General features: G+C 35.6%; 2 protein-coding genes across 2 annotated transcripts; one reads left to right on the top strand and one right to left on the bottom strand.

Annotated features, from left to right (window-relative positions):
* Positions 1 to 11,747: 11,747 nt before the first annotated feature.
* Positions 11,748 to 14,236, top strand: LOC113781347 (BOI-related E3 ubiquitin-protein ligase 1-like). The gene is made up of 4 exons (XM_027327265.1): positions 11,748 to 12,425; positions 12,536 to 12,672; positions 12,761 to 13,125; positions 13,234 to 14,236. The coding sequence occupies exons 1-4, from the start codon at positions 12,379 to 12,381 to the stop codon at positions 13,810 to 13,812; spliced, it is 1,128 nt and encodes a 375-aa protein (XP_027183066.1). The 5' UTR covers positions 11,748 to 12,378; the 3' UTR covers positions 13,813 to 14,236.
* Positions 14,237 to 14,418: 182 nt separating this feature from the next.
* Positions 14,419 to 17,118, bottom strand: LOC113779419. The gene is made up of 4 exons (XM_027324993.1): positions 16,949 to 17,118; positions 15,392 to 15,895; positions 15,107 to 15,311; positions 14,419 to 14,483 (listed from the first exon to the last, which is right to left on the bottom strand). The coding sequence occupies exons 2-4, from the start codon at positions 15,893 to 15,895 to the stop codon at positions 14,419 to 14,421; spliced, it is 774 nt and encodes a 257-aa protein (XP_027180794.1). The 5' UTR covers positions 16,949 to 17,118.
* Positions 17,119 to 17,571: the final 453 nt, after the last annotated feature.

The raw sequence follows: 17,571 nt of genomic DNA, 5'->3' as shown, positions 1-17,571 counted from the left end.
ATACATACACGCATATTAATAATTACTACATTCCTTTGTATTTATGCAGTTTTTCTAATTAATTTTTTATCTTTTCAAAAATCCAATACCCGAAATACATCTTAACGGGTAGATCTTTTAAATTTACACCTTTTATTTATGGCATATAGAGTTGCTGCAGAAATCTCTCACTGCTTGCGTGTCAACATACAAGCACATCGAAGGAAGAAGAAGAAATTGCAATTTCATTTTCCATTTTCACCAGTGTGAAAACCAAGACGACTCCATGCAACACTTTTTTTTAAATTTCCTTTTCTTTTTAATGTTTGGTGTTAAATTTAATTACTGCATATCATAGCTGGTTAGTAAAGTGAAAAAATTGAGTAAATTAATCAGCTAGGAATTACTTCTCTCTCTCAAAAAACAGGAGAAAGAAGACAATTCATCAAAAGGATCATCCTTTCTGGTATCGACTAAAGAGCAATTAAAGGCAGAGGTCATTCTTCCTTCCTCAAAAAGAGGTCCCAGAGATCACCCTTAATTAGGTATGGCCTACAATTGCCTGAAAAAACAATTATAATGCCCGTTCCCAGACGTTTGTAATATATATATATATATATATATATATATATATAAAACTACAAAAAAAATCCTTGAACTTTTATTATTATTATTAGCAGCTCAATATATTATTTGGTTATAGAAAAAGGTGAGACGCACAAATTAAAGTCGTATATATCATCTTACTGTAGTAATACATTACGGTTAAACTGATGTGTGATGCATACACAACAAATTTATTACTTTGGTACCTGTGATGTATATATAATTCTTGTTCATGGGACCAGGACCATTGATTCTCCAAAATTTATTGCTATTGCTCTCAACTAAAGTTTCTGGCTGCTAGTAGAATAGTAGCTCCCACGTACATTTTCTTTTTTCAAGAAAGCTTCTTGGCATCTCTATCTGTTTTATGCATCTGCAAAATCAATGACACAAAACCTGATCAAAATCATTCAAGTTTTGTTGTTAAAGAAGCTGTTGTCTTCTTCTTCTTCTTTCACCGCTTCTTTTTTTTATGGTATTTGGTTCTGCCCCTTTAAGTGCTGCTACCTATTCTCATCAGCCACATGCCATCTACATCCTACAACAAACAGTGCAGGCTCTGGCTACAGTACAATCATGGTTAAAAAAGTAGTTTCTAATTTGTTTTACATCAAAAAAGTCTCCAGTTGATAAATACTCCATAATAATAATGTATTCAAGGAATATAAAATTGAAGTTTGGACGTCTAATTAATCTCCCCCTAGCATTTTTGAGTGTTGGACTAGTGCCTATATAAATAAGAGCCACTTTTGCTTTTTTAACGGTCGTCTCAAGTAAGGAGTTTAATACGAAGTCAGGAATTTGATCTCTAATTTACCAGGAGTCAGGAATTAAATTGGATATGCAATAATTTTGAAAAAAAGAAAAGCTTTGAATTGAAGGTTCTGTGCAAGAATTCGGGTTTGTTTGTGAGGTACATTTCGTACACTTTATTTAAATAGAGTAGATAAAAGGGGTGGATTGAGGTGCAGCAGGCAGAAATGTCTGATGCAAAATTAGCAATCAAGAAAGCAAAAAACAAGTTACAGATGGGCCATGGATGGAGGAGGGTGGTTGCAATTCCAAAGGTGTGTGACCACAATGAATTTAAGGGTCTCCCAAGGCAGTGAAAGCTTTGATTCTTTGCAGGAAAATACAAAGACCCACCATCACCCACACTCTGATCCTGATGTTGCTTCCTTCTTTTGCCTCTGAGGTCATTTTTGGCCTGCTGCTTCTTGTGACTGGCATTATCATGATCAGCAGAGATGCCAAAAGTACTTGCATGGTTCATAAATTATTAACACCCACCTTCCTCACACTGACATTCTCATAAATAATTCTCTCTACTCCCTTTTCTTTTCTTTCTTGCTTGGATTTATTCTTTTGTTCACAATTCACATATTTGTATTGGAAAAATTCAAAAGTCATCCACAATTGGATTGATTCCATCTAACTAATGGATGTGATGAAGAAGAAATCTAAAACTTTTTTTTTTTATGCAGAAAAGATAAAAGAAGAATATAAGCACTTTTGTTTTGTGTTGGAAAGAAAAACAAGAAAGAAAAAAAGGAAAACATGATGTATGCATTTTAATTTGTTGAGTCTGTCAGGCTATCTAATAGGTATTTTGAGTTGCTTATTTCTATACACATGAGTTTTGTCCTAATTAATATGATACGTTTATGTCTCTATATATATATATTAATTTATTGAAAGAGTAGAAATCTCTATTTCTCTTTTCCCTTTCACTATCTAAATCAAGAAGTAACTTCAGAAGTCACAAGATGGAGCCAGTAAATTAATAATATCGAAACAGGAAATAGATGTGATCACCTCACCTGCTACCACACATCTTGCACACCTATAAAGCGAAAGCTGAGTAGTACGTGCTTAATTAGTGTAGTTTTAGGTAAAACTTCATCAGATTGTCCACATAAACTAATCGAGCTTATCACTTAAATTTTCCATTAGGCTCGATCACATACTATACCATACCATTATTATTATCGTCATGATAAGGCTGTAGCTAGATACATGTTATAAGTTGCACCACTTCCATTCATGCTTTCTGAATATCTTTCCATCATGTAAGTTTCACTTTTTCAGATGTTTCTTCATTGTTGGCATTTCGTACCAAGATTTCTTTAGTAGGTTTGTGCCAAACTAATAGGTTATGGTTGTGACCCCAAAAACCATGTGCTTTGAGCCCTCCTCACTTTATACGGCAAACAGTAGTGTTATATCCCCTGTATACTTATTCCACGGGGAACAAAGACAAGAAAAGATTAGGGAGGGATCTAGAGTTCAAGATTAAGGGGATGGATGGAGAAGTTTTTTATGGAAGTTTTTCGTCAGAGGGAAGGAGAAGTGGAAAAGGTAGGAATAAGGATGGGAGTGTGTGGGTGGTGGTGTGCAAGAAAAGTTGTATTCCTTAGGGGGCTGATCAGATGGGGTTAGATTTTTTTGCACTATTCCAAAATTCCAATCAACAATAATTCTACATTTGTCCCTCTATGTATGGAAGTATAGGTCCAAATGCAAACAGATAGATAGAATATTCACCGGAAAAGTTTCTATAGTTACCTTTTTTATGTATATATATGGATTAATTTTTTTTACACCGACAGTGTATACACTGTCAACGTTATATGAATGACAACTATACAAAATTTGAATTTGAAATTCAACTTTTACACAAATATTATGAATCAAACAATAATAGTAGTGTATACGCTATCAGTGTATATAAGATTTACTATATATATATACACACACAATAAGATTAGAAAAAAGAAAATGAGTTTCTCTGATTACTTTATTATAGGAGTGTATATATATATATTATATGGTAAGTTTGGTAAAAGGAAATTGAAGGTCATGAGTCCATAACTGTAAAGAAAGATGCAAAAGATAAAGGAAAAGAAATCCCTACAAATCATGAAAAGTAGGTTTGAGTGTGTGGGTGTGCAGGTCAAGGAAATGGATGCGAATACTTTTGATTGAGATTAAAGAAAAGACTAAACTAAAGAAAGTTGCTATGTCTTCATTCTTCACCCCAAGGAAATACGCCTGATTTCATGACACTTCTTGAAGATGATGATGATGATGATTCTTCCTCCTTTAGATTTTTTCTAGTTCAACTAATCGTACAAAACTAATTAAATAAATATTTTAAAAAAATTCTAACTTGATTAATCTGTCACCACCAAATTACGAATATCACGCATGAAATGCCAGAAAGCAAAAGAAAGATCAATTGAGTACGCAAGTTTGCTTGGGAACTTGAAGTTCCTCGTGTCAATTTTGTCCATGAAGAATTGTCTTTGCATGCGAGATCAGATCCTCTCTCGAACCCTTTATCAGGTCAAGCTTATCATCTCCTCAGAGTTTTATCCTTATTAGCCACGAAATTCACAACAATCTTTTACTAGCTGTTTATGGTCCCTTTTTCCCTCTAACAAAAACCACACACTAAAAGTCATATATATACACACACATATTGCTGTACAATGTAATTTTCAACCCACGTTTCATGGCCCGAGTCAATGAGGTTCCACAAGGCAGAAGACGATAAGGGAAACAGGAGTTTTCTTCCCCATTTCAATGGACACTCGTAAACTGTTCACTGTTTTTAAAATCTGCAACGAAAGGTCTGAAAATAAAGTTGACTTGACCAGCAGGAATGAATGAATGATTCACTAGTCCATATATAGATCATCTCTCTTCTTTTTTTTCTTTCTTTCTTTCTTTTCTTTTCTAGCAGTGCCTCCACCTGCTACCTCTGCTGTTCTGGCCGTTGAAGTTTGATTTTTGTCCCCGCGGAAGTGCGGATCCAGTCACAAAAATCAAGCCCCCCCACCACCCCCATTATCTTTGCATGGGAATCGACAATGCATTTATTTGCATGCATAGTACAAATCTGCATGTCTGCAGCACCACGTAAGACAGAAAAAGAATTAATTTCCAGTCTGTTTATTCTTTCAGACTAAGCAATTTAATTTCTTGGCTGTTTGAGTTGAGCCTTGCAACTTTTTTCCACTGTAGATAACAGCGAGCCAATTATATCACTCAGAGAAATCATGAAGAATAACTCCCATTAGCAATTTCTTGGTAATTTGTAAGAAATTCTCTTTTTTATTTTGGTTTTTAATTAGCAGTTACAATAAATAATCTTTTTCATTTTGAGATTTCTTAAGCTTCTAAGACCTATCTCACCTGATAATTAAAGATATTAATCAAATGATTCTAGATTCTTGGTTGGGCTCTCAAGTTCCTTTTCTCCTTCAACATAAGAACTAATGTAAACTGTATAAACGCGCCATTTGACAAGAAGCAATTAGGCTCCATTACTAGGAAAATCAAAAGCAAGCTTGTTAGGACTAAGAAAAGTCCAGGTCTGAAATTACTGCATTCTTTGTCCTTTGCAATATATACCCAATTGAGCAAATGACATAAAAACGAAGTGGTGCACAATTAAAATATATTTATAATTTTGGCAAGAACAAGACGAAGAAAAGATGTAGAATTTCTCGACGTCTTTCCCTGATTGTGTATGTATATCAAAAGTCACAACCGCAGAAGCGTACGGATTTGATTTGTTTCATAGTCAAGATTAAGTCCCACAAAAGCTTTCAGCAGCTTCCAGGAGACAAAACACAAACGGGGGATTCCACGGCATCTAGAAGATAACAAAGTTGAGGAAACTGCGAAGTGACTTACAAATTTTTTGTTTATCTTTTGGTATTTGCCCAAAGCTGACTGAGTTGATTTTTGTGCATGCAATGACTCGATAAAATCTGTTGTTAGCATCAACTTTTTTGTGCATTAATTCGCATAGAGGAGGCCACTTCCATTTGTCTTTGTCAAACAAACATTTGCCAACCAAATGCTATTTAATTTCTTGTTTCTTTTATTAGCTGTGAATTTTTTTATTTTTTTTTTGCAACCTACTATTTAACGAGTTAATCAGGTGGAGAAAAGAGAAAAGTGCTAAACCCTACGCATGTGATTACCTCATAGTTTATGTTCTTATTTGATTTATTGGAAAAACACTGCCCGAGTTGGTTTATTGCTAGTTAACCTTTTCTATTTGTAACAAGACATGGCAAATTAGCTAGATAATTTGGTTATTAAATTGCATGAGCTACTATAAATTGGTGAAATTGTACGATATTCTAGAGGTTTTGAGATTGATTCCTTCTCATCTAAATTAAACTTGTTTGGAACGTAATTTTTTTGCAAAAAATTTGTTACATTTTTCGTGAATACATTTCCTAATCATCTTTTTACTCACATACAACAAATCGCTACAATACCTTTTTTATATTAAAAAAAAAACTCCTAAAAATAGCACCACTATTTGCAACAATAAAAGTGCAATACTCGTTTACATGTCTTGGTAGATAATTAGTAATAGGATTTTACTCATAGGTACTAAAATACATTATTGATTAACTAATACACCTAATGTGCCATTTAAATGCACATATTTATATGTTATTATTCACCTTGCAATTAGAGACATTTCCGATTTAACATCACTTTTCGCAAGGACTACCTACTAAAACTCTTCTTAGTTATCCAATGTTTATCAGGCACTCATTAAATTAGTAATACTCAAATATAATAAGTCATAATTTTTTGTGGCAAGTGTCATAAATAAAATTGGTTGAATATTTGTGGATTAAAGTTTCCCTCCCACCACCAAAATAAGCATGTAGTAGGAAAAAGATAGATGGTGAAGGGGAGGAATCAAATGATGGAGGCATTTGTTCAAGTTGGTTCAGCGACCTTTTTTGCATGAAATTCCTTTTTGTTTTTTTTTTAGGTAAAACGTATGAATTTCATGTTCACGTACCTCAAATTTTCTGGTCGAATAAAAATGAAATTGGCTTGCTAGGCCAACATGAACTATCATTGCAATCCATCCATTATTGCAGTCACTTCATCATCAACCATATTCTTGAAAAATCTCGATTTCTTAGAACTTTTTTCCCCCTTTTTTAAATAACGCAGGGTCCTCATGTGCAAGTAAACAACTAAATATATATTTAATGTTTTGATATGATTCTCTTTAAGCAATCGCAACTAGGCTCCAAAAAAACCATATTAAAAAAAAAAAGGCAAGACAGGACATAATCCACACCACCAAATTGACGGAAAAGGAAATCCTGTTTTAAAAGAAGATGAAGAATACAAATAGCAAAACACACACACCCCCCCCCCCAAAAAAAAAATCCCAAAAAAAAGGTGTTAAAAGCAATTTAATTCCCAATAAAAATTATAGGAATTTTGCAAATAAATCCTTGATAAAATGAGAGTCGGATTTTCTACCTAATGCCTATGCGGATGGTACCGTTAGTTATTTATTTACCTCTTTGCATTTAGACACTTTATCCTGTTTAATTCTACTTTCTTAAAAATTTAACTAACACATGAAATACATACATCTTAACGAGTATCCACGAAATCCATTAAAATTTACGCAAAATTCCTAAATGATTTTTGAATTTGGCTGAGAATAAAACAAAGAAGTTTATTTCAGCGGTTAGGGCGGGAGAGGGAGGAATTTCAAGTATGCGACTGTGTGTTTGTTTGTGCGCGTGTGTTAGATTTAGCGGTAAAATGTAGGTTCGAGATCTAACCGTTTAAATTTTTTGGTCAAAATTAAATTTCTGACTTACATGTGAACTCTCTCGGAGTATATCTCCTGACACCATGAAATTAAGGACCAAGATAAAGAGTCGTTGAGTGATTAACATATGGGGATTAATATACATAAATTATTGCGGTGAAGGTGGTGAATATGGGGATTTTGTGGGGTGTGTTGGTTAGTGGTAGAGAGACTAGGGATCCAAGAAGCCGACCCGTGGGACCAAAACAAAGACAAATTGCGTGATGCCATTCCAGGCACTCTCTTTCACAATTTTTCTACTCATTTCTTTTTCTCTTTTTTGGGTGGCTTCCCTCTTTCTTTGTCACCCCCATTAATTAAAAAGTAAATATCCTTCTTGGTTTTGGGGAAGATTACCAAAACCCAACTCAAACTTTTTTCTTGTGAAAAAGATTCACTTATTTTTCACCATCTCTATCTCTATTATCATCTCCATCTTCTCCTGTCAAGAATCATGATTTTTCATCCAACTTTTTCTCACCTAAAGAGTGTATGATTTGATCCATGGAACCACTAGCTAGCGAACGTTTCCTAACCCACAATTTCTTGTTTATTCCATGGGGCGAAAAGAAAGAAAGAAAGAAAAAAAAAACAATTCAAACAAACAACACTTCATCTCTTCTACCTTCTAGAAAACACTCACCTTAATTTGCTATATCAAGACACTACTAATACCAACATTATGATGAGTGCTATCAATTAGTAAATTTATAAGTTGTTTGGACCTTTCCAATTAAGGCACCACATCATCAATTAGTGCCTTGTAAATAACTCAAGATTTCATGTGAAACCCAAGAATCCCATAAAGAAAGGAAAGGAGAAAGAAAGCTCTCATGCCAAAGATGATCGATAGTGATTATCCCACATTTAGTTAATTTCAGCTGATTGAGGATTTGACTAATTCATTGGAGCCGTGGACGTCAGGTTTTCGGCCCCCTCCCATACTTTATGTATTCTATTTCTTCCCCTTGCTATTTCATTTGTAGTGTGGTTCCTTTCACCCGATGGTTCGTGGCTCTTTGAATGGACAATTTGAAGGTGGCATGGCGCACACGGATAAAAGCTTCAAACATGGACTTATCAATAATCTTGTACATTAAACATGGATTTGATTGACATTTATATATTTTTTTTAAAAAACAAAATGGATCCCTTTTTCTTTCTTTTTTTTTTTTTGGCAAATACGAAGAATATATATACATATATAAGGGAAATGAGTGTACATAATCTTGAATCATCAATCACCAGTAATATTACAGAGTACGTTTGATAAAACTGAATTCTAAAATCTGAAATCTGAAATTTGAATATATATATATATAAAAAGGAGAAATGATTGTACATAGTCTTGAATCATCAATCACAATTAATATCTTACTCCTCTCAAACGTACAAGATGCGGCATGGGTTGGAGTGATTATGGATGCCTTTCTTGACACATGACTCGTCTAAGAAAATGCGTGTAATAAATAGTCAATATTCTCGACGCAAATAAAAATTCAAATGGCCACAAGGGAGCGAGTTTTTTTTTTTTTTTTTTTTTTGTCAATTGTCAACCCTACTCCTACTCCTACTCTATCTACGGGGAGGCTCAACTGAGCCTATGGGGACCGATGGGGACAGAACCACCACCGGACCAAACGGGTGCACGACACACCCGTCTGGATTTGAAGCAAGCCACAAGAATGGCATATTGGTGGGAGGCAAGGTTTGAACCCTTGCCTCCCACCCCAAGGGCTTGGTGGTTACAAGGGAGCGAGTTTGTAACCCCATTTTTCTTTGCCCTCTACGATTCCTTGCAAATCCCTTGTTACTACCATGAGTTGCGACCACTCAACCAGTGACGGTTCTGGATAAACATTTGATTTGATTCCATTTCCATCAAATCCGATTTGTAGTTTTGAAAATTTCTTGTTGTCCTCCTAATTATACTACTATCATGGTGTTCCATTAGATCCTATGATAGACACCTCTAAAACAAAAGATTTTCGTAAAATCTCAAAAAAAAAAAAAAATTATTGCAGTTGAACCATATACTATTAGTTTTTGTCAATGTGGTGTCAATTTGCTATTGGTTTTTCCTGAAAAAAAAAATGGTTATGATATATAAGTCAATCTAGAAAATTTGAGTAGGTTTTGGTCAAATGCTATCTCGTGAGAACAAGAAGAAAGAGAACTCAAATAATATGACCATGAATTTAGATCATATATAGGTAATGTGATCTTTTTTTTTTTAATTTTCTAACGCAAGGAATTGAATAAGAACTTCATATATAGTTCAATTGTTTCAAAATGTTGACTAAAAAATTATATTAGGAAAACAGTAAAATTTATTATTTCAAAGTTGCTTCAAATTAAAGTGATGAAAATACTTTGATACCCAAAAAATATTATATACTTTCTCTAAGTGATAAATTCCAACCATGTGGTGGTTGTTTTATTCTCCGGAATGCAAATGCTGAAAGGGAAATATGGGATAGTTGGAAATTCACCGAAAATTCTGCACATCCTTTTCTTTTTGCTGTTTGTAGTGGGAAAATTCCTCAAGTCAAGTGATTCAAGAGGCACTATCTTTTTGGAATCATAATTTTCTTGGGGCCCAATATATTTATATTTTTTGCTTAAGAGTGGAACAAACTATTAGTACAAAAACAATTTTGGTGGTTCCTCCATTATCTGTGCAACCTATGACCTCACATAGCTCTTAGCAGCTAGATAGCACTTTCAACTAAGCCACACATCAAAATTGAATTAAGGTTTTTTTTTAATTTTGACAAAAATAAATAATAATTGTATAAAATAAAAGTAGTAATAGGCAATCAACAACGTATTTGACTAAAATAATATACCATACGAGAAGTAAAAGACAATCAAGAACGCATAGAATGGTTGGATACTTAGACATCATACAAGACAAACAGCTATGACCGCCTACATACTTAATAAGGAAGGTAATCCAAAGCAATAAATGTTTGTCAAAAAGGAAAAAAAAATGCGAAGCAATAAATGAAAATTTGAACCAATTCGTAAGAAATTAACGTACTTTGACATTAAATTTAAAGGATAAAACTTTTGACAATTTATGTATTAGCACGGTCAGATACATGCCACATATACAAAATTTAGAGTTCAAAACTCAAAAGAAATTAACGTACTTTGATATTAAATTTAAGGGATAAAACTTTTGACAATTTATGTATTAGCACGGTCAGATACATGTCACATATACAAAATTTAGAGTACAAAACTCAAAATTTGCACACGTATCTGTGTAACGAGAATAGCTGATGGATACACTTCTATATAAGTGTACAAAAATTAATCCATATTTTAAAGCAAACTAGCTAAGAAAGGCTTTTTTTTTCTCTTCTTTAGTCAGGGAAGGGAATGGTAATATTCAAAAAGTAAGAAAATTTTACTAATATTCTCCGATGCAGAACTAGTCATAACACATTTACTATTTTTTTTTTATTAAATGAGGAAAAGGCATTTGGGTTCTTACTAAAACTCTCCAATACATAGAAGTACAAATCCTTTATATATATAAATAAATATATATATATATATATAACAAACACAAAAAATTGAATTAAATAGTCTTACATTTACCAAGAGAAGAAAGTGGTCCATTTACCAAAAAATCAAGAAGTACACGTATGTATTGTTGAGAACAAAAGTAAATAAAGAAGTGGATGCAGTAAAGTTTTTTTTTTAAAAAAATAATAATTTTCCCATATCCTCCTAAGTCCTATCCCATAGTAATAATAGTAGCAGCGGAAGTAGAGAAAAAGCAGAGAGCATGGATGATGGGCCATATACAAACAATCCCAGCGGCAGCTGTAACGCCAGACACCGCTCTGCACGCCCAACATCAACAACAATCCATCACCCAACCCTCCCTCCTCTTTCATATATATATATATATATATATATATATATATACCATTTTGAAAAAAAAATATTTTTTTAAAGAAAAAAAACTAATTACTACAAGAATATGGGGTAATATGGAAAAGGTATTTATTTATGTTAAAATTAATAAATACTTATTGCAATTTTATTGAATAAAATAATTAAGAAAGATAGTAGTATAAAAATGGAAGGAAGGAAGGAGGAGTTGATAAGAAGCACGAGACTCCTCCCCCCCAAAGAAAAGCCAAAAACAAAGCCACGCGAAACAAGAGAGAAAAGGGAAGCACCAAAAGCCAAAGGAAGTTATAGCCAACCCCGAAAAAACAAAGAACCAGAATAAGCAGAAGACTTCCCATTTCTTCCCCCCCTTCTTTCTCTCTCGAGACTCTCTCCCCCTTAATCTCTCTTTTTTCTCTTGGACTCATTCCCTTCAATCGCATCCATATCTCTTCTCCTCCGTTCCTTCTCTTCCTTTATAAACCATTGGCAACAGAAAACTATTCTTTGTTCTTTGCATTTTTAGTTTTTTTTTTTTTAAAAATTTTTTTTTTTTTTGTCCTTTGGTTGTGTGAATGGAAAAAAATTGATGAAGAGAACAATATAAGAATTTTTCTTTTTTTTTTTTTGGGGAATATGGGTTTTTCTTGGCCTGCTGGCCTCGAAGGTGTAGAATAGAGTACTTTTCTTCCTCATCTCCAGCCTTTCTTTACCTTCCTTGTTGATAATGGTGGCGCCCAAGAAAGACTAATAATACTACTACTACTACTACTACTACTATTACTCTCATTCACTTTACGTTTCTTTCGTTAGACTCTTACGACTGCATATTTCTCTCTGTCTCTCCACCACCTCCTCTTCCTCTTTCCATTGCATTCAATCATCCACAACAACAAAGAACAAGAACAAAGGAATACTACTATTTCTCTCTCTCTCTCATTTGCTTATCTCTCTATCTATCTCTCTTCATTGAAGAGTCCGCCGTGAGTTTGGGGCATCTATTTCATGCTGTTTTTGTGTCAGCGTTTATTAGCCCTCCCTCCTTCCCATACGCGTCCTCCCTATAACCCCATAAATCTCTCCTCTTTTCCCACCCCCATTGAATCATTCATTCGTTTTGGATTTTGACCGAATCCTTCATTCATCCCAAATCCATCATTCCATCATTCCATCATTCTATACTATATAGAGAGAAGAGATTAAAGGAGGAAAGGAAAGGAAAGAAAAGAATGGCCGTTCAAGCTCAATACCCATCGAATGTTCTTCTGTTCAACAGGTTTGTTGTTCGCATTTCCAACCACTCCCCTTTTAATTCCTCAATCATCAATTCTCTCAACTCAACGTCGACGAACGTTTTAACGAACAAAAGTTGTTAATACCGTGCAGAGCTGTTGAAGAAGGCAAGAGCCCAGTTGCCAACGATTACTCGTTGCAACCTCAACCTCCTGGCGGAGGCGGACGAGGAGTTGGAGGAGGAGGAATATCTTTTTTTGATCAAACAAACATGTCATTCAATCATGGAGGTAATTAATAAAACTTCCCTCAACTTTCCAATTAGGCCTCTCTTTCATCCCATCCACAGCTAATCCAATGAATCAAATGCCAATACAGCTGGGATCAATAATTCGCGAAAAAGAGGAAGAGAGGTAGGTGCAACGACAACGGCAACAGGAGGAGGAGGAGGAGCAGGGGCAGGAGGGGTGGCGGCCGCCATGAATCGACCATTGATTTCAATGGCGCCACATCCTCAACTGATGGACCTCACTCAGCTCCATTCCGCCACCCAGAGAAATGGCGTCTCCATTGGCCTTGGCTTAGCTTTTGGCGAGCAACCACCACCATTGTCTCAGCAACAACACTCGATTTCCCCTCAATCATCAGCTCAGTCATCAGTTCTATTATCCATCTTATCTGATGATTTAGCCTCCCATATTAAACAACAGCGCGACGAAATCGAACACTTCCTCCTTGCCCAGGTACTTACCCCCCGTTTTCATCCAATACAATCCTCCTCCTACTGGTATCAAAAAAAAATTTTCCAAATGACTTGTCCATTTCTAATAGATACATATACACACATGCAGGGGGAGCAATTGAGACGAACTTTAGCGGAGAAAAGGCAAAGGCACTATCGTTCCCTGTTGGGGGCGGCGGAGGAGTCGGTAGCGAGGAGGCTGAGGGAGAAGGAAGCGGAAGTTGAGAAAGCGGCGAGAAGAAATGCCGAGCTGGAGGCGAAGGCAGCTCAGCTGAGTTTGGAGGCTCAGGCTTGGCAGCAAAGGGCCAAGATGCAAGAGCACATGGCGGCGAATCTGCAGGCACAGCTGGAACGGGCGATTATTACTAGCGGTGGTGGCGGTGGATATAATGGGGCGGCACAACAGGTGCAAGAGAGGGATGAATGGGGCGGCGGAGGGGGAGGGAATAATAGTGCCGCGGGGACTGTGGGTGGCGAAGCGGAGGATGCTGAGTCGGCGTACATTGACCCGGACCGAGTGGTGGAAAGGGCTGGGCCGTCGTGTAAAGCGTGTCGCAAGAGGGTGGCGGCGATGGTGGTGTTGCCGTGTCGGCACCTGTCGCTTTGTACAGAATGCGACGCCGTTGCACGGGCTTGCCCAGTTTGCTTCGCTGCGAGAAGTTCAAGTCTTGAGGTCTTCCTTTCCTAGAACCCAGCCCAACAATCGCACCGGCACAAATCAAACACAAGCCCAATGTAGGCCCACCTGTTTGGAGTGGGGCCCACGTGTGACTGTTAGAGCATTAACAGGTTGGGGAAAACCAAAAAAAAAAAAAAGAAAGAAAGAAAAGAAAAGAGAGAATATGAACAGGAATCAAGTATAATATTAAGTATAATAAGTATATATTATTAAGTTCTCCCCCCCATTCCCCCCCCCCCCCCTTTTTTTTTAGTTTAAACTTTATACCCACCTCCCAAGACCATATTCTATTTTAATTTTTTTTTTGTTGCCCCAAAATGTTTTGATGGTGGAATGTAAATGGCCACATGGAAGTGGCAGTTCTTTTTTTGGTTCTTTTTTTCTTATTTTTAATCCGAAACCAAAGTCATACATAAATTCTTTGATTTAATTATATTTGTGTGGTTGCTTTAGTTACTTGCATTTTGTTATTTTCTGTTATTAAAAACCATAATGGTGAAATTATTGCTATGCATTGGTATGGAAAAAGGTAGTAGCCGGTTTCGTTGTTCAAGAATTGAATGTTGAAAGTGGAGATATGCATAATTGGCTTACTTGAGTACGTGACCCTTTTTTTCAAAGTAGCTCAAGCGGTGGTTTTGGCAGTTCTTTCTCATCCTCATCTTCAATTCTATGTTTTTCTTTTTCCAAAGTACATTTATGAAAAGTCACTACTACTATGTCCATGTTCATCTTCTTTCCAAGTAAGTAGGAATTGATGATAGGTGGAAAGGGATAAACTTTGGTACATGGACTAAAAGTTTGGTACTAAATAAGTGTTTGTTGAAATTTGCATTTCTAATATATGATTTGGGGTAGAGTAGTGCATGAGTTGCTTAACTTAGGGTCCGTTTGGTTGGACTGAAAATATTTTCCTAGGGAAAATATTTTCCATCGAAGTCATTTTCCTGGAAAATCACTTCCTTCCCCATAATTTTCCATTGTTTGGTTATTAAGTGAAAATATTTTCCAAATTCCTTTTTTCATAATTTTCCGGTGTTTGGTTTGTCACTGAAAATATTTTCTGATATATTTGTTGATATGTTGCAAATATTTTTTTTACTCTCAAAACATTTATTTCATTACAAGTTAATTTTAGTTTCTATCCATTATAATCAAATTATCATTTCTATAAAATATCTATTCATATTATACCATGAATTCTTAAATGGAATTATTAATGGAATCTTGGATTTATTCATAATTGTTAATTCTTGCTGCCGACCAATGGAGCTTTCGATTAGCAAAGTCCAAGGCCAATTACCAATAAACCACCTTAATATGTACAGCAGCTCAGTACAGAGACAGAGACTGCTGGTGCTAGGCCAAAAATTTAGCATCATGCAGCCTTGTGCAAATGTCAATCTACAAAGAGGAGTTGGGTAACCCTTTCGACCTCGAAATTTTCCTTGAATTTCAAGGGGTACACTTGCAACAACATGTGTCCCATCTATAGCCCCTACACAATCCTATTTTGTGATATCAATTAGATATAAAATAATTTCTACTATTTGAGTTAATTAATTTTTATACAAAGAACTAGACTTACAGCAAACCAGGGGTAGTATCTTCGACTATTACGGATCTCTCGTGGAGTCGCACCATTTGGCAATTGTATTAAATCTGGATATAGTTTCAATATGGCATCAAGTACAATGGAAAAATAGCGGTGTATGGTTTCAGTTGACCTATACAAGTACCCCCCAACCACTCGAAACCTCAAATTATAGCCAACTATTTGCAGAAACATTAACAATTGCTCTCTCACTGACATATGAATGGTAGGTTGTAATAATCCTCTAATGGTGAGAGTATTTAGTAATTGGAAAAATGTAGTTTGGTCCATTCTAATTTGGTCTATACAATACGAACTACTTCCATATAATATGCTATCCATGTAATCCTCTCTAGCTCGCTCCCTATTAACATGAGGTGGTTTAGGTATAACAACTGGAGTTTTATAGACTTCAAGAGCTGCATATCCTGCTGCTAGGACTGAAGTGGCAGCACCAATTACAATAGCATCCTCATCATCATCACTACCGGGATCCATCTATGAAAATTCACGTAGCAGTAGACTATTAGTAGTGTACCAGAAAAAGCTAGAGTAATGCAGGGGTCTCAATTGCAGAGTGATGCAGGGGTCTCAAATGCTCCTCAAAAGAAACTGATTGATCGTTCATGGGATATCTTGGGATTGACCTTTTAATTTAGAAACATATTATATCCTAGAACATTTTGGGCATCCATCAAATGTGGCACCAGATAATAAAGCGAAAAAAATGACATCTACAAAATCAAAATTCATGTCGGAGGATCAAACGAAAGAAGCTAGAGACAATTAAAACTACAAAAGAATCAGCCCGTGGCTTCACAAACTCAATGAATTCACTAAAACTTTTACAAATGGTCTAAAACCCCCAAAACTCAGAAGCCAAATTAATTCATTAGCATCAATCAAATCAGATTTAACCCTAATCAGGTAAGAACAAACTAAAACAAAAGCTATTGTAGGAACGGGAATCTAAAAATTCTAATGGTATCTAGGCATTTGCACATGCACTAGTGTTTCCAGAACAATGGCAGGATCATATAATACCTCTGCTTAACGTTGCTTACAGAATTTTCTATTGAATTAATAATACCCTTAATTTATCTAGCCAAGCAAGAATCACAGGCTATCATAAGCATATCATACCCCCTGCTTTTCTTATTTCGGAAATTTTTGTCTGGTCAAATCTATTATGAATTAGGAAATGTATTTGAGTTAGACGCAATTATCAATGAACTCTTGCAACACGCCATTGTTAGGGGACAAAACAGTGATAAGGTGACGAATAGCTTGCTCGTATAACCAATTAACCAAAAATGAATTTCTCCTTTCGTATCCAAAAAATTCTCCAGATATTGACAGCATATCTATGCAACCAATTGTAGGATTTGTTTATAGGCGGTACAGATACCACCTCCGCCACTATGGAATGGGCAATGGCGGAGCTTCTTCACAATCCAGACAAGATGGCAAAGGCAAAGCAAGAATTAAACCAAAAAATTGGCTTGTCAGAGTTGGAGAGAGAGAGAGAGAGAGAGGGAGATGATCTGTTACCTCCGAAATTGGGTCTTTGTCAGAGTTGGAGATGCCGCCTGCGAAGAAGGAGGGATTTGTTTGCTGATGAGATGTCGCCGGAGGCTTTTGGTTGGACTGAAAGCTTTTATTTGCCGGAGATGAGGAGATGTCGCTGCGAAAAAGAAGACTGCTTTTCAGGAAGGAAAATAACTTCACAAAGACAGATGAGGAAGTTGTTTTCCTCCGCTGGGTGTAATTGATTTTCTATCGGAAATTATTTTTCCAAAATAATTGACAACCAAACAAAAGAAAATATGGAAAATGTTTTCCGGAAAACCTTTTCCTTCCAAACAAACAGACCCTTATATCAGATATTTTTCCTAAATTCTTCTTGTGATGCATATGTTCTAACTTATATGCATGTTTTAAAACTCTTGAAATTTGCTTGTTTTAAAGAGTGGTAAACGTGCATGGTCATGTTACTCGTGTATTGTTGTTGTACTCATTTCTATCCATCTTTTTCCTCCCAAACTTTTGGCTTCATTTTGTTTTGATTCTTGAATATTCTAATTCCATTTTGGAGAACAACTCAAAATCGTTTTTGCAAGTTAAAGATGCATGCGTAACTCTTTCTTGTTGCCCTAACTTTTCTTCCAATATGT

The sequence above is a fragment of the Coffea eugenioides genome, chromosome 8, assembly GCF_003713205.1.
Source record: "Coffea eugenioides isolate CCC68of chromosome 8, Ceug_1.0, whole genome shotgun sequence".
NCBI lineage: Eukaryota > Viridiplantae > Streptophyta > Magnoliopsida > Gentianales > Rubiaceae > Coffea > Coffea eugenioides.
Note: the sequence above shows the minus strand (reverse complement) of the source record. Positions and strands in the feature narration are given on the sequence as shown.

Coding starts and splice junctions, on each gene's coding strand:
- LOC113779419 (XM_027324993.1), bottom strand. CDS start 15,895: ATGGATCCCGGTAGTGATGATGATGAGGATGCTATTGTAATTGGTGCT. Junction 15,312..15,391: donor GATACTACCCCTGGTTTGCT/GTAAGTCTAGTT, acceptor ATCACAAAATAG/GATTGTGTAGGGGCTATAGA. Junction 14,484..15,106: donor CATATTAAGGTGGTTTATTG/GTAATTGGCCTT, acceptor CTTTGGAAAAAG/AAAAACATAGAATTGAAGAT.
- LOC113781347 (XM_027327265.1), top strand. CDS start 12,379: ATGGCCGTTCAAGCTCAATACCCATCGAATGTTCTTCTGTTCAACAG. Junction 12,673..12,760: donor CATGTCATTCAATCATGGAG/GTAATTAATAAA, acceptor ATGCCAATACAG/CTGGGATCAATAATTCGCGA. Junction 13,126..13,233: donor AACACTTCCTCCTTGCCCAG/GTACTTACCCCC, acceptor ACACACATGCAG/GGGGAGCAATTGAGACGAAC.